At 41.3% G+C, this 16,015-nt stretch overlaps 1 protein-coding gene across 1 annotated transcript; it reads left to right on the forward strand.

Annotated features, from left to right (window-relative positions):
• Positions 1–11,609: 11,609 nt before the first annotated feature.
• Positions 11,610–15,731, forward strand: LOC127310201 (calcineurin B-like protein 1). The gene is made up of 8 exons (XM_051340894.2): positions 11,610–11,992; positions 12,348–12,430; positions 13,224–13,283; positions 13,390–13,498; positions 13,587–13,639; positions 14,636–14,716; positions 14,825–14,937; positions 15,414–15,731. The coding sequence occupies exons 1-8, from the start codon at positions 11,908–11,910 to the stop codon at positions 15,475–15,477; spliced, it is 648 nt and encodes a 215-aa protein (XP_051196854.1). The 5' UTR covers positions 11,610–11,907; the 3' UTR covers positions 15,478–15,731.
• Positions 15,732–16,015: the final 284 nt, after the last annotated feature.

A 16,015-nucleotide genomic window follows, 5' to 3' on the forward strand; every position in this document is an offset into this window, starting at 1 on the left:
ACACAAGTGTTTGCTTCTAAGATAGAAAGAAGTAGGTAAACTGACTCAACATAAAGTAAAAGAATGGGCCCTTCGCAGAGGGAAGCATGGATTACTATTTTTGTGCTAGAGCTTTTATTTTGGAAACATAGAAACAATTTTGTCAACGGTAGTAATAATTCATATGTGTTATGCATAAGACATCTTATAAGTTGCAAGCCTCATGCATAGAATACCAATAGTGCTCGCACCTTGTCCTAATTAGCTTGGATTAACATGGATTATCATTGCATAACATATGTTTCAACCAAGTGTCACAAAGGGGTACCTCTATGCCGCCTGTACAAAGGTTTAAGGAGAAAGTTCGCATTGGATTTCTCGCTTTTGATTATTCTCAACTTAGACATCCATACCGGGACAACATAGAAAACAGATAATGGACTCCTCTTTAATGCATAAGCATTCAACAACAGATAATATTCTCATAAGAGATTGAGGATTGGTGTCCAAACTGAAACTTCCACAATGATTCATGGCTTTAGTTAGCGGCCCAATGTTCTTCTCTAACAATATGCATACTCAAACCATTTGATCATGAAAATCACCCTTACTTTAGACAAGACGAACATGCATAGCAACTCACATGATATTCAACAAAGGTGTAAAAGTTGATGGCGTCCCCAGAAACATGGTTACCACTCAACAAGCAACTTATAAGAAATAAGATACATAGCATCATATTCAATACCACAATAGTTTTTAAGGCTATTTTCCCATGAGCTATATATTGCAAAGACAAGGAATGAAATTTTAAAGGTAGCACTCAAGTAATTTACTTTGGAATGGCAGAGAAATACCATGTAGTAGGTAGATATGGTGGACACAAATGGCATAGTTTTTGGCTCAAGGATTTGGATGCACGAGAAGTATTTCCTCTCAGTACAAGGCTTAGGCTAGCAAGGTTGTTTGAAGCAAACACAAGTATGAACCGGTACAGCAAAACTTACATAAGAACATATTGCAAGCATTATAAGACTCTACACTGTCTTCCTTGTTGTTCAAACACTTCACCAGAAAATATCTAGACTCTAGAGAGACCAATCATGCAAACCAAACTTCAACAAGCTCTATGGTAGTTCTTCATTAATAGGTGCAAAGTACATGATGAAAGAGCTTAAACATGATCCATTTGAGCACAACAATTGCCAAGTATCAAATTATTCAAGACAACATACCAATTACCACATGAAGCATTTTCTGTTTCCAACCAAATAACAATGAACGAAGCAGTTTCAACATTCGCCATCAACATTAAAAGTAACACTAAGAACACATGTGTTCATATGTAACAGCGGAGCGTGTCTTTCTCCCACACAAAGAATGCTAGGATCTGAGTTTATTCAAACAAAAACAAAAATAAAAGCAAACAGACGCTCCAAGTAAAGCATATAAGATGTGACTGAATAAAAATATAATTTCACTAGAGGTGACCTGATAAGTTGTCGATGAAGAAGGGGATGCCCAAGGCATCCCCAAGCTTATATGCTTGAGTCTTCTTAAAAAATATGCAGGGATGAACCACGGGGGCATCCCCAAGCTTAGACTTTTCACTCTTCTTGATCATATTGTATCATCCTCCTCTCTTGATCCTTGAAAACTTCCTCCACACCAAACTCAAAACAAACTCATTAGAGGGTTAGTGCATAATCAAAAATTCACATATTCAGAGGTGACATAATCATTCTTAACACTTCTGTATATTGCACAAAGCTACTGAAAGTTAATGGAACAAAGAAATCCATCAAACATAGCAAAACAGGCAATGCGAAATAAAAGGCAGAATCTGTCAAAACAGAACAGTCCGTAAAGACGAATTTTTCTGGGGCACTTAACAGGCTCAGATGAAAAAGCTCAAATTGAATGAAAGTTGCGTACATATCTGAGGATCACGTACGTAAATTTGCAGATTTTTCTGAGTTACCTACAGACGGGGCTGCTCAATTTCGTGACAGTAAGAAATCTGTTTCTGCGCAGTAATCCAAATCTAGTATCAACCCTACTATCAAAGACTTTACTTGGCACAACAATGCAATAAAATAAAGATAAGGAGAGGTTGCTACAGTAGTAACAACTTCCAAGACTCAAATATAAAACAAAAGTGCAGAAGTAAAATAATGGGTTGTCTCCCATAAGCGCTTTTCTTTAACGCCTTTCAGCTAGGCGCAGAAAGTGTGAATAAAGTATTGTCGAGAGATGAAGCATTAACATCATTATTTTCACAATTTGTCACAATAGGTATATTAGATGCTCCATCATCCATAGTGGTACTAAGAGCTTTGTCAATTTTAGGCCTATAATAGTTTTTTGGCTTAGGCACCTTAGAGATATACATGAACTTTTGCTCCTTACCCACATAAGCTTTCTCCTTAAACTTAAGAGAAGAAAAAGTTGAACCCAAGGTTCCCATAGCTTCTTCAAGTTCTCTAATCCTATGGGTTTGATTATCATGAGTAGCAACAAGTTTCTAGGATAGCAATTCTCTCATTAATTTCACCTAGAGATTTATCAAGTTTATCAGTGTTATTAAGTAATATTCCCAATTTAGTCTTAATACTTGGAAGATTTTGCTCTATGGTCTCCAACTTTTTCATGACATCTTCAAGAGAGATTTCAATTTTAACTTCATTAACAGGTGGTATTCCAACTAGACTCTCAATAATGCAACTAGCTTCTAAAGCAGGAGTGCCTAGGAAATTACCTCCCGCAAGAGTATCAAGAACATACCTATTCCAGCTAGAGATACCAACATAAAAGTTCCTAAGCAGGATAATAGTAGAGTGTTTCTTAGTGCACCTATGATGAGCATCATTAATTCTATACCAAGCATCTTTAAAACTTTCTCCCCCTTGTTGCTTAAACGAACGAACTTCAACTTCAGGATTACTCATTTTTAGTAGTAACTAGCACAGTGGCCCTCGCAATTGCGAGGGAATCATATTTATTTTTCTTAGAGATGAGCATTGTCTTTACAGTGTCGAGATTATCTTGAAAAGAAATTTGTGATTTTTTATATTTATATTATTTCATGGAAGAAAATACATTTTACAACCTCAATTCCCACTAAATAAATATTCCTGTGTAGAAACCATATTTAATCTTCTTTATTTTGTGAGAACTTCTTAGGCAATTTTTAAATTATGTAAATTTACATTAAATAATTATATGAAATTAAAAAGTTGGATCTTTTACTTAGTGTGAAATGGATGCAGACGCAGACGACTGGTCCATGAAGCAACCTAGTCTCTTATTTGACGTTGGAAACGTTGAAATATAGGGTCAAAGTTCTTGTATGGATCCATATTTATTACACAGAGCTAGGAGTTCCCATGGCTTGTCTTGTTTTTTCAATGCTAGTTTGAAGAATTCGGCTAATTTGGTAGTATGTCTTGCGTCTGTCAGTCCACCTTAAGGTCATACTATTTGAATTCTGATTATCGTGTATTTTTTTGGAATTTTAGTGGTTAATTCAACTACTACATGGTACATTGTTTGTGACTTTCGTACATACGTCATACTCGTATGGACATATATATGAATCAATTTATTTTTAAAGGCTTTCATATACTTTCTCACCACAATGTCATTTATTTCAAGTATATGCCAGCATATCCTAGGGTAGTATCACTTGTATGTCATGACACACACACATGCATACATGGTCAGCTTTGGAGTTTTTCTTCTCACCGATTAGCTTAGAGTTAGCTTCGCGTACCTATGATTATATCCGCGTCGATTTTATCCACATAAATCATCTAGCTGGCTTAAGTTCTCCTATAACATCCAGACTCTTTTTTACGCTCTCTAGTTGTCGCAATTGTTCCATCTTGGGAAATAATCGTTATGCATATATTTTAAATCTTCACTGTGTTAATATACGTAGTTAACGAAGAGTAGATGGGTCAGATTATTTAGCACATGTGAAAGAACGCGGTGACTTCTTTTTCATCTGCATATTGCCTTTCTCATATATGTGCCACCATATCCTTGGATAGTACCACTCGTATGTCGACCTGACTCGCACAAAAGCATTAGCTAAAAGCAGACACAGTCAGGCTTAGAATTTTTCTTCTCGCCTATTGGTTTGTAGGCAGCTTCATGACTGAAAATACGCACACCCATGCGAGTATCTATATCTCTATTCGGTGCAGATTTCATCCATATAAATCATCCAGCTAGCCTAGATGCACATGTAGTATTCAGACTCTATTTGTCGATGTACGGCAGCAATCGGACTCGTTCGTTAGAGGTCTCATTTGTTCTGTTCCGAAATATACTTCTTATGCATATATTTTAAATCTTCGGCCACCGTTAATATAGACATAGTTGACGAAGAGTAAACAAATTCAGTTCCGGAAAATTTGAATTACCAAAACAGTATAGTATTATGTTTTTCTATTCCTACTATCTTTTTAGCAAATCTATGTCTTCCTACGTAGAATTCAAATTTGCACGACCATATATATGAGTATATATTTTAGTTCTGAGAATCAAAGTATCCAAATTAAGTGTGAATATATACATCCGGACTCTATTTCTCAACGTATGGCAGCAACCGGACTCGTTTGGTGGAGGTCACATTTGTTCCGTTCCGAAATATATTTCTTATGCATATATTTTAAATTTCCAGCCACCGTTAATACATACATAGTTGACAAAGAGTAAACAAATCCAGTTCTGGAAAATCCAAATTTCCACGACAGTAGTCTTATGTTTTTCTATTCCTACTATTTTTTATTAGGAAATCTAATGTATTCCTACGTAAAATTCAAATTTGCACGACAGTATATATGAGTATATATTTTCGTTTTAAGAATCAAAGATATCCTAATTAAGTGTCAATATATACGCGTGTAAGATAGATCAAATTTTATGTTTACTCATTGAACTCATCCGGCTGATATACCATTTAACCTGATGCGTTTTTCATTTTCTCATGCGTGGCTACGTGAGGCCCTAGTGGCCTAGTCTAATACGGCTTTAAAAAGGGAAGAGTTAGAGCTGGCCTTTTTTACGTAAAGCATCTAGACTTTTTTTTCGTGCACACATGAAAGTTTATATGGACACCATGGCCGCACATTTTCATGTCTGCGTGTTTTGTAACGTGACAATATTTTACGTAACTTTGACCGAACTTTAATCTCATCCGTTACTATTACAATCAACGGAGCTAGTAATTTTAGCTTATGTGGATTAATCTGGTGTCTCCATTAAAACACCTGTATTTTGCTTTTAGTATATAATAGATAAGTAAAGCAAACCAAATATAGTAAATGCAAGTAACTAATTTTTTTGTGTTTTTAATATAGAGAACGCAAACAAGATAAATGAAATAAAGTAAAGCAACTAATTTTTTTGTGTTTTTGATATAAAGAAACAAGCAAAGCAGTAAATAAAATGAAGCAAGGCAAAAACAAAGTAAAGAGATTGGAAGTGAGAGACTCCCCTTGCAGCGTATCTTGATCTCCCCGGCAACGATGCCAGAAAACAATCTTGAAACGCGTGAAGCACACGTCCGTTGGGAACCCCAAGAGGAAGGTGTGATGCGTACAACAGCAAGTTTTCCCTCAGTAAGAAACCAAGGTTTATCGAACCAGTAGGAGTCAAGGACCACGTGAAGGTCGTTGGTGACGGACTGTAGTGCGGCGCAACACCAGGGATTCCGGCGCCAACGTGGAACCTGCATAACACAATCAAAATACTTTGCCCCAACGTAACAGTGAGGTTGTCAATCTCACCGGCTTGCTGTAAACAAAGGATTAAATGTATAGTGTGGAAGATGATGTTTGTTTGCGAAGAACAGTAGAGAACAATGATTGCAGTAGATTGTATTCAGATGTAAAGAATGAACCGGGGTCCACAGTTCACTAGTGGTGTCTCTCCCATAAGATAAATAGCATGTTGGGTGAACAAATTACAGTTGGGCACTTGACAAATAGAGATGCATACATATCATGATGATTACTATGAGATTTAATCAGGGCATTACGACAAAGTACATAGACCGCTATCCAGCATGCATCTATGCCTAAAAAGTCCACCTTCGGGTTAGCATCCGCACCCCTTCCAGTATTAAGTTGCAAACAACAGACAATTGCATTAAGTATGGTGCGTAATGTAATCAACACAAATATCCTTAGACAAAGCATTGATGTTTTATCCCTAGTGGCAACAGCACATCCACAACCTTAGAACTTTACATCCTTCGTCCCAGATTCAATGGAGGCATGGACCCACTATCGAGCATAAATACTCCCTCTTGGAGTCACAAGTATCAACTTGGCCAGAGCCTCTACTAGCAACGGAGAGCATGCAAGAACATAAACAACATATATATGATAGATTGATAATCAACTTGACATAGTATTCAATATTCATCGGATCCTAACAAACACAACATGTAGCATTACAAATAGATGATCTTGATCATGATAGGCAGCTCACAAGATCTAACATGATAGCACAATGAGGAGAAGACAACCATCTAGCTACTGCTATGGACCCATAGTCCAAAGATGAACTACTCACGCATCAATCCGGAGGCGGGCATGGTGATGTAGAGCCCTCCGGTGATGATTCCCCTCTCCGACAGGGTGCCGGAGACGATCTCCTGAATCCCCCGAGATGGGATTGGCGGCGGCGGCGTCTCTGGAAGTATTTCCGTATCGTGGTTCTCGGTAATAAAGTTTTCGCGACGGAGAGTTTAAGTAGGCGGAAGGGCAGAGTTGGATGCGGCGCAAGGGCCCCACACCATAGGCCGGCACGGGCCCCATGCTAGCCGCGCCGCCCTATGGTTACGGCCCCTCGTGGCCCCACTTCGTATGCTCTTCGGTCTTCTGGAAGCTCCGTGGAAAAATAAGACCCTGGGCGTTAATTTTGTCCAATTCCGAGAATATTTCCTTTGTAGGATTTCTGAAACCAAAAAACAGCAGAAAACAGCAACTGGCTCTTCGGCATCTCGTCAATAGGTTAGTGCCGGAAAATGCATAATAATGATGTAAAGTATGTATAAAATATGTGAGTATTGTCATAAAAGTAGCATGGAACATAAGAAATTATAGATACGTTTGAGACGTATCAGCCGCCAGCCAGTTCGGCAGCGGGCCCCTGCCGCCACACACCCCGGCGGCATCCTCCACGGCTCTACCGCCACACACAAGGTGGTCTTTTTTGTCAATTTGTCTCACATGTGGTCCTTTTTGTCAATGATTTGGGGCAGGTGGTTTCTTTTGACAAAATTTCGTTCGGACTGATGTAATGGTGTCCGTGGCTATGCCTACAAGTGAATAGACTGTGGAGTTCCATGTCAAAAATTTAATCTCCACCAAGTATTGACTTTAGTCAAGTTTGATCGATCAGTTGATCTAAAATTGCACGAGCTAACCAATCAAACAAGTTAATCCACATAGTGCACTGCTCAAGTTGCTTTGTCCAATCGGAGGGCTTCTGATCCATGCCTGCTCTGATTGTGCATGCTCGTTTGAGGCAACCGATCATTCCTCTGACGCAGGGCCGGCCCATAGCGCGGGGCAGAGGGGCGCTCGCCCCGGGCCTCCAGGAGCTAGGGGCCCTGGCCCAAGATTTGTTTGCATATTTAATACACTTATACATATACTTTTTTGGTTGTATAATTTAAAATAATTCTAGAATATAGATGTTTTATGATGTAGCATACCGCTTCTCTACTCTGATTCCTAATACCAGAAGAATCAACAATTACGCTTTAGGCCACACGGCTTAGAATAATTCTAGAAAATACAAAAGATCCAATCATACCTCTACTCTGACTCCTTTTACAAAAATAATTCAATACTTCTAAATAATTTTTCCTGGTGACATTATTTCTTCTAGCCTTTCCAAATATGAACCACAACACCGACTCTCATAAATTTTCTCTGATTAATTTTAGAGAGATATATATATTTATATATGTATATGTAGCTATGGTAAAAATAAGAATAATGATATATAATTTTCTTGAACAATAGAAATAAATAGTTTCAATATCTTTACTGAGATTTCAAAGACCATGGATCTTTCAAATGTAAATATTATTTAGTTTGCTATTGCATTACCCGAATATTTCTCTTGTGGAATACTAATAATATTTTTTAAAATTATGCGTAACCAAATGGCGGAACATGACGGAGATTGTTAGTGGTGCCAAGAACACCAATCGTACTTAAACTGTGAATAAAATGTAAAAATAGCATAAATATATATTTTTAAGGAATTCTCCATAGTAGGGGGCCATGGCCCCCTGCCCTAAAAAGCTTCGACACTGTAAAGAAGGGGCCTTTGGTGCTGTGTTGCCCTAGGGCCCTCGAAATCTATGGGCCGGCCCTGCTCTGACGACGCCTAGTCCAAACCGGTAAGTAAATTTCCTTTTGTCGTTGATCACATGGACGGACGTACCCACGAGCCAGCCTAGACTCGACATGAAGAAATGCAAAGTTTTCCGGGATGGCATTGCTCAGGTAATCAGTTACCATCGCTCGTCGCGGCGAGCTTCTTGGACTGAAGCTGGTAGTCCCATTCGTCCCCGACATCATCGATCGCCTTTTTGAAAAACATGGGCACCTTGCAAAAACATCCATATGGGACACCAGGGACAGGGACGCACTCGACCCACGACGGTCTCCATCACACGGCTCCCTTCCCCTACCGCGCAAACGAACTCAACGAGGCACTTCTTGAAGTTGTGGATCTCCTCCAGACATGTGCGTTGCCGTCCTTGATGCGAGCTCGTGCTGCGGCGGGAGGATGGCGCAGTGGCCGGGCACGGCGGGAGACGAGCGCGTATAGGGCCAGGTACCCGATGGCAACCACCAGGTGGGTGCCCCGACCAGTCGGCCTAGGCGGCTTCCGCGGCAGAACGTACCACATGGTGGTCGGAACTTGGTCGATGCCTTTCCCAAGTCCGTCGGAATGTTTCTTTCTACTTGCCGAGCTCTAGGCACAAGACCAGAGGTGGTATGTTGGTTGCCTTAAAGTCAAGATAAGCTACAGTGGTATTTTTTTTCTTATTCTGCAAAAGGAATATGTTTGATACCAATTATACATATCCTAAAATGTCCTAAAGATATAACGGATGCACAGAACACTACTAAAAAAATCCCGTTAAGGTGATCAAAATCTTGTAGCTACAGCATAAACCATTGCCAAAACGACACCTGAAGCCCATGCTCACAAAATAATGTCATCAACAAGGTAATTGCCACGCACAACCATCAGAACTTGGATTTTCACCCTGAAGCAAATCCCTCCTCTCAAAACAATGTTTCCAACAAGGACGTTGCTAGACACAACCAATTAAAGTCAAATCTTGTATTTTCACCTTGAAAGATAAGACTCTATACTCCTCCTGCACTACTGCTCCCGCTTTCGATATCGCTACTGCAAGTCAAGAAACACCAAGCAAAGTAGTCATCACACAAAGACTTAGTCCACCATTACTAGACCTAAGACCTGAGCCGCCGTGGCAGTCTTTGCCACTGTTTTTCTCCATGGAAATGAACAATTGACATGTCTGATGACAATATATAGCGAAGCTTCACGTCACTCCCTCTTGAAATCGCACGGCCAAAATTGTGGGTGCGCATGACCAAATTCCAGCCGATTCAGCAACCTCCAGGCCAAATTTTGTTTGGAAGCTTACAGACTCAGGTTGTTTTACGGTTAAGTCTATGTATCTCGATTTAATGAATGATGATACTAGATTTCTCCGTAAATACTTATGGAAATTGAAGATTCCTTTGAAAATCAAAAAATTTATGTGGTTTCTTAGTAATAAAGTATTGTTAACTAAGGATAATTTGGCTAAAAGGAAGTGGAATGGTTGTCAAAATTATTGTTTTTGTGATTCTACTGAAACTTAACCATCTGTTCCTTACTTGCCCTTTTGCAAAGCTTATATGGCGTATTGTTTATCTTGCTTACAATTTACCGCCTCCATCTAACATTACTAATATGTTCGGTAGCTGGTTGGATTGCGGAGGATCGATAAAGATAGAATTTGTATTGGCGGTTTCTGCTCTTTGTTGGTCCATTTGGAGAACTAGAAACGACATTGTGTTTAACAAACAAAATGGTACTAATTTCTTGCAGGTTATCTGGCGGGCTACCCATTGGGTCCAGCTTTGGGTCTTCCTGCTCCCGGAGGATCAACGGGAGGATATGGTGACTGGCTGCAACCGGCTTATGATGGTCGCTCAGGATTTCTTTTTCCAGGCTGTTGGATGGCGGCACATTAATAGACTAGGAAATTGATAGTCGCTTTGTGTGCCTCATTTTCTTTTGGTTGATTCATGTTTCGACTTTATCCGATACTTGATTGTAAACTTTGAATATGTTGCTACTCATACATTGAAATAAATGACAAGCCATATCCATCGACCGATGCAGAGGCTGGGGCTAGGCCTCCATTTCAAAAAAAATGAGGCGTCTAATGGAGATCTTCGACGGAGCCTTCCGAAACTTGTCACCGGCCAGATCAATGAGGGTCGGCATCAAGCAGTACATCGTATTGGCGCGAGAAGAACCCAAGGACCGCATCCTTTATTAAGAAGATTAGTAGGCCCCCACACCACCAATTGTCGCTCCCAACAGCCGATCATAGATCTCAGCGAGCACCGCCACCACCACCCGCACCACGAGGAGATGAGGAGCTAAGGGGTACCTAGGACCCCGAACCAAGCGTTTCGCCGCCTTCGCTGGCACAACGATCAGCAAGGTCGTCGAAAAGGTCCAGGGTCGCCGCCCCGATGTCCATCTCTACCGAACGAGCCGTGCCATCTAGGGCCGCTATGAAGCTGTGGCCAGAGATCCCACCACGCGAGGAGGATGAGGCCCTCACCGTCGCCGGCTGTGCTCAGAGATGAGATCGAGCTCGCCACCGTCGTCTGCTGGGATGGGCTTTGCTCGCCGGCAGCGGCGGGGAGTTGTGGGAGAGGAAGGATGGGGGGGCGGCGACGGCCAGGGTTTCGCCCGAGCCGCCCCCTAGGAGGTGTCTTGTTTAGTTTGCGGCGCAGTTTTGAAACCGTGTAATCCATCTCCTTGCCATTTATGGTAGGGTGTTGGGTAAATTGTGTTGTTTTGTTATTAGGTTGTCGGAAGCCGCTTGGCGACATATTATGCTGGGTGCCTGAAATTGTAGCCTTCTAAATGATTTTTCGGCCATCTTAATCTTTTTTCTATCCCTTTTAAAAAAATCGCTCTTTATCATGAAGCCTATGGGGCATGAGGTATGGTCCTCTTTCTCCGGCGAGAAAGGTGCTTGCCCGAGGCATCGCATCTTCTCGACAGTACCCATCGTCGACGTCGTACGACATGGCTTGGCTTTCAGTTTGGACCAACCAGGCAAACAAGATTTCCTAGGAGAATATCACACGAAGCAAATCTTCCGGTGGGGCCTAGGACGACAAGTGGCACGCTCTTGGGTGGTGGGTGCTGAGGGGGGTTGGGGGAGCGCGACGGCTTTGATGCGCCGCCCACTCCGCGCGACTCACCAGGGTCGGACTCGGGGCCTTCCGGTTCGAGCGACCGTCACGTGCGTAAAGACGAGGAGGGAAGGAAGGCGACCAATACCAGACCGCACCAGCTCGCTGCTGCCCCGCCGCAACCAGATTCCCAGACCGCGACTCCATCCATCCCACCACACCGCCGCCCGCCCGCCCGCCTCCCCTGACCGCCGGAATCCCGCGCCGACAAACCGGATCCACCACCACCCACTAGGCACCAGCCCACCCGCCCGGCTGCGCACCAGCTCCACGCTTCTATGCAGCGGGTGGAGTCGGCGGTGATGCGCGATTGGTCCCGCCGGCGGTAACGCAGAGGTGGGGGTTTGTGTTGTGCTCTTCTCCGGGCGCGGCGATGGGGTGCGTCCAGTCCACGGGGAAGCGGAGGCAGCACCCGGCGGGCTACGAGGACCCCGTCCAGCTCGCCTCCCAGACCGCATGTGAGCTCGCGATCCCCCCTCCCTTCCCCCCCTTCCCACGCCACCGATTTCATCAAATCCAGCTTCCGCTATCGCTTGCCCGTGCGTAGCTCTCGTGTACGTACTCGGGATTGCGAGGCGAATAAATAATCTGACCGGTACATGTATCCTTTATGCTTTACCTTACCATATGCCCCGTATTGGATTTCATAATGAGTATAGTAGGTATGTGCTTTGATGTGATACTCATCTGCTCTGCCATGTACTGCTACTGATCCACATCCTGACTCGTGAGTTCTGGCCGGATGTTGCCCGGCCTTTTTTCGTATGCTCATGTTGCCTGACCTGACTTGCGCCTGCTGTTTTGCTATTGCAGTCAGCGTCAGCGAAGTCGAAGCGTTGTTCGAGCTCTTCAAGAGCATCAGTGGCTCCGTGATTGACGACGGGCTGATCAACAAGGTAAAGCTTCCTTGCGAACCCATTGTGCTTCCTCATTGGATAACCATACACAGCGCAACTGCCAAATAAGCACCGAGACATGTTTATTGCCTTACTCATTTTGTCGGTTAGCGTGTAAATTGTACCTTGCAAACAACTTACTCTTTATGTATCCTTTTGTGTGGTTACATTTGGCCATCGGTAATTCCACTTCATCTAACATCGTAAGTGGATGTGGATCCTTGTTTGTTATGTATGTGGTTCCGCACCAACCGCTTATTCTCGCGGTACAACTCAAATGGGTCTGTTTGATGTAAGTTGTTAGGGCCACCAGCTGTATATCAAATTATTGCTGCCATTTTGGTCTACACAAGTGCAAATATAGTTGGGCAGAATTGTTCGTAACATATCGCCGTGTCCCTATATGCCCCGCAGCAGTTATGATCCCGAGTTATGACACCATCAGTTAGCTCAAGGTTTTAGCCTTATCTTGCATCTCGCGTTATCATATTTTGGCTAAGCTTTCAAAATCTGGTTAAGCCAACTGCTTGATTAACATGTCTGTAATGCCAATTCCAGTTTGATCATTCATGCTACAGTTCTAGACGGCTAGGGAGAATCTTACTCTTCCAGCGTTTTTTTATATTTATGTTAAACAAGGTTTAATTAACTATTGCTATCTTAAGCAGTCATATACAGTTTGATGTACCGCAGCTAGTTATCTTGACTTGAACTATATCATTTTAGTGTCAGAAGGTACTCTATTCATGCCAACTGAAAGTGTGAGTAATTTATATTCATATATATCATGCAGGAAGAGTTCCAGCTAGCCCTGTTCAAAAATACAAGGAAGGAAAATCTTTTCGCTAACCGGGTATCCATCCTCTTAGCAACCTTTTTTTGTGATGTTACATATTATGTTGTGCTTCCGAACACAATGTTATCACTATCAGATGATTTACATGAGATCAATGTTGTAGATATTTGACCTTTTCGATGTTAAGAAAAGGGGTGCCATCGATTTCGGTGACTTTGTTCGAGCTTTGAATGTGTTTCATCCAAACTTTCCAATGGAAGAGAAAATTGATTGTAAGTTATAGCCCTTCTGTTGTGTCTTCACTTTATAGACACCATGCTCTCACTCTCTAAAATATTCAGAATGCTTGATACATGACAGGGTCCTTCAAGCTATATGATATGGACGGTACAGGGTTTATTGAACGGAAGGAGGTAATTAGTAGATTTTTTTCTGTGTTTATGCCTCTATTTTTTTCTTATTAAAATATTTAGAAATTCATTCGATGATGTGTGACTGAAAATCCAGTAATATGTGCACCTATATACTGCTAAAGTAAAAAACTTTTTTGGAAGAAAAGGAAGGCATGCCTCTGGTTTCCATACAGAAACAAAACTGTAAAGCGACATCTCTGACGATTGCGGCACATGCTTTGCTGAGAAAACATTGATTGCACGACAATGATTGTGAATTGCCTTTTTCCGGACTAAGGAAGCAGGACTAACCTAACACTGAAAGTGTGCTTCTAGATTGACCAGCATACAGCCACACACGTAACAGTTCCTGCCTGCCAACGAATGTACAGAGACCACACCCCTTATCATCAAATCTCCCAATAATGTCCTATTCTACTGCAGATTTCCCAGTAATTTTCATCTAAATCTTAAACACACAGAGAACAGAGCTTGGCTCAGTTGTTTCTTCTAAATCTTAAGCATACAGAGAACCGAGCTTGGCGCAGTTGGCTCGCAGCCCATGTGCTTACTCAGCCCACCCTAACTTGAGGCTTGGCCTCCCCATGGCGCTCGGTTGTTTTTTTCTAAATAAAAATGCCACAGGGGGCAGTGCCTGTTAGTCGAGTTTTTGTAATCTTGAGCATCCACAAGGCCTGAACCCTAATTCATAATCCTATCCGAACATGTTGTCTTGCTGAACCAGATCATACAACCTAGGTACTCCCTCCGTCCCACAATATGAGATTTTATTACAACCAATTGTAATTTTTTTTGCGAATAATATAGGCTGTAATTGGTTATAATAGCATCTTATATTATGGGACGGAGTGATAATTGTTAAGGCACATGCAAACCATTGAACCAATTAACATCCCGAAGTTCAATTATGCCATCACCATCTCTTGTGTGTAGAAAGTATATGAATACCTCATAGCCTCTGTTTGTCAACTAAGACTCTATGATCCTCTTGTACAGGTAAAGCAGATGTTGATTGCTCTTCTAGGTGAATCAGAAATGAGGTTATCAGATGATATCATTGAGACGATCTTGGACAAGGTATTGGACATTTTGTTAAAAAATAGTTTGCATTGCTTAAGTTGTAGATAATTATTTTGTATATTAACAAAGTCTAGACCGACAATGACTGGTGAATGGTGACGACAGACATTTTCAGATGCTGATACGAATCAGGACGGGAAAATAGACAAAACAGAGTGGGAGAATTTTGTCTCTAGGAATCCTTCCTTGTTGAAGATAATGACTCTTTCATACCTCAAGTGAGTATAAGATATATGATTGAAGTTTGGTAGAATTTCCCCGTAAAAAAAGAAGTTTGGTAGAATTTTGGCACAGCCACAATTATCTTCCCCATACCCTGAGAAATTATTGATGGGGCGTGTGCCAGATAAAGAAATCTGCGATAATTGAGAATGTGAACTTAAACAATCTAAGCATGCTTTAAAGTTAGTGGAGGTAAGTGTGGTTGGCTATGCATAATTTATTGACTTGTAAGTATGACGGGGGCACATGTTATTTACTTGCAACAGTAATTGCTTTCCTGATCTCGGGTTCTATTTCAGCGTCTGAAACTTGCAAAAGATTTTAATACTGTAATGGAAGTTTGGCACATTTAAATGAAAGTTGTTTTGCATAGTAAACGGCATGCTAACTTGGAAATATTCTTGCATTTTTTCCATGAACATTTGATTTGAGGCAATTAACGTTCTTGCTTATCGTATTCTTGACGTTTCAGGGACATAACGACTACATTTCCGAGCTTCGTTTTTCACTCCGAGGTTGATGATATCGTCACATGACCATGATTCTCTTGCATATGTACAGTTAACAGGAAGAAATAACTTACTATGTGAGTGAAAAAAGCAGAATATCTGCAGAGATAGCATGTTTGATATTTAAGTTGCCCTAGACATATCATTGTTTCTCTGGTGATGTTCATTAGACTGCGAGTTAGTCTCGCACAAATCGAAGGTTTGTTAAGTTTATCAGAGTGAAGTATTCATGAATGTTTTTTTACCTGTGATTTGATATTATACTACTAATTTTCAATCTATGCTCATGCGTGTATGTCTAGTGGAGCATTGTGTTCCTGGAGCCCGAGAAGTAAAACATGCACGCCAAGTTGCATTTGATGACCTTTGTCTTCTTGACAATCAATACCATATATATACTTATAGTACTGCCTCCGTCTCAGTATAACAGGCACGCACCTATGTTAAAACAAACTTTGCCCATTGATTTGGTCAATAAAGTATGAATTTTATGTTAAAAAATTTATATAGTTAGATTCGTATACAAAAAATATTTTCAACTATATAATTTTTGTGACATATATTT

Source organism: Lolium perenne, chromosome 1, assembly GCF_019359855.2.
Source record: "Lolium perenne isolate Kyuss_39 chromosome 1, Kyuss_2.0, whole genome shotgun sequence".
In the NCBI taxonomy this organism is placed as follows: Eukaryota; Viridiplantae; Streptophyta; class Magnoliopsida; order Poales; family Poaceae; genus Lolium; species Lolium perenne.

What these genes read in the sequence shown, in the direction of transcription:
- LOC127310201 (XM_051340894.2), top strand. Translation starts at nt 11,908, where the DNA reads ATGGGGTGCGTCCAGTCCACGGGGAAGCGGAGGCAGCACCCGGCGGGC. An exon ending in TTGAGACGATCTTGGACAAG is followed by an intron (nt 14,717 to 14,824) that starts GTATTGGACATT and finishes TGGTGACGACAG; the next exon opens with ACATTTTCAGATGCTGATAC. An exon ending in ATGACTCTTTCATACCTCAA is followed by an intron (nt 14,938 to 15,413) that starts GTGAGTATAAGA and finishes TTGACGTTTCAG; the next exon opens with GGACATAACGACTACATTTC.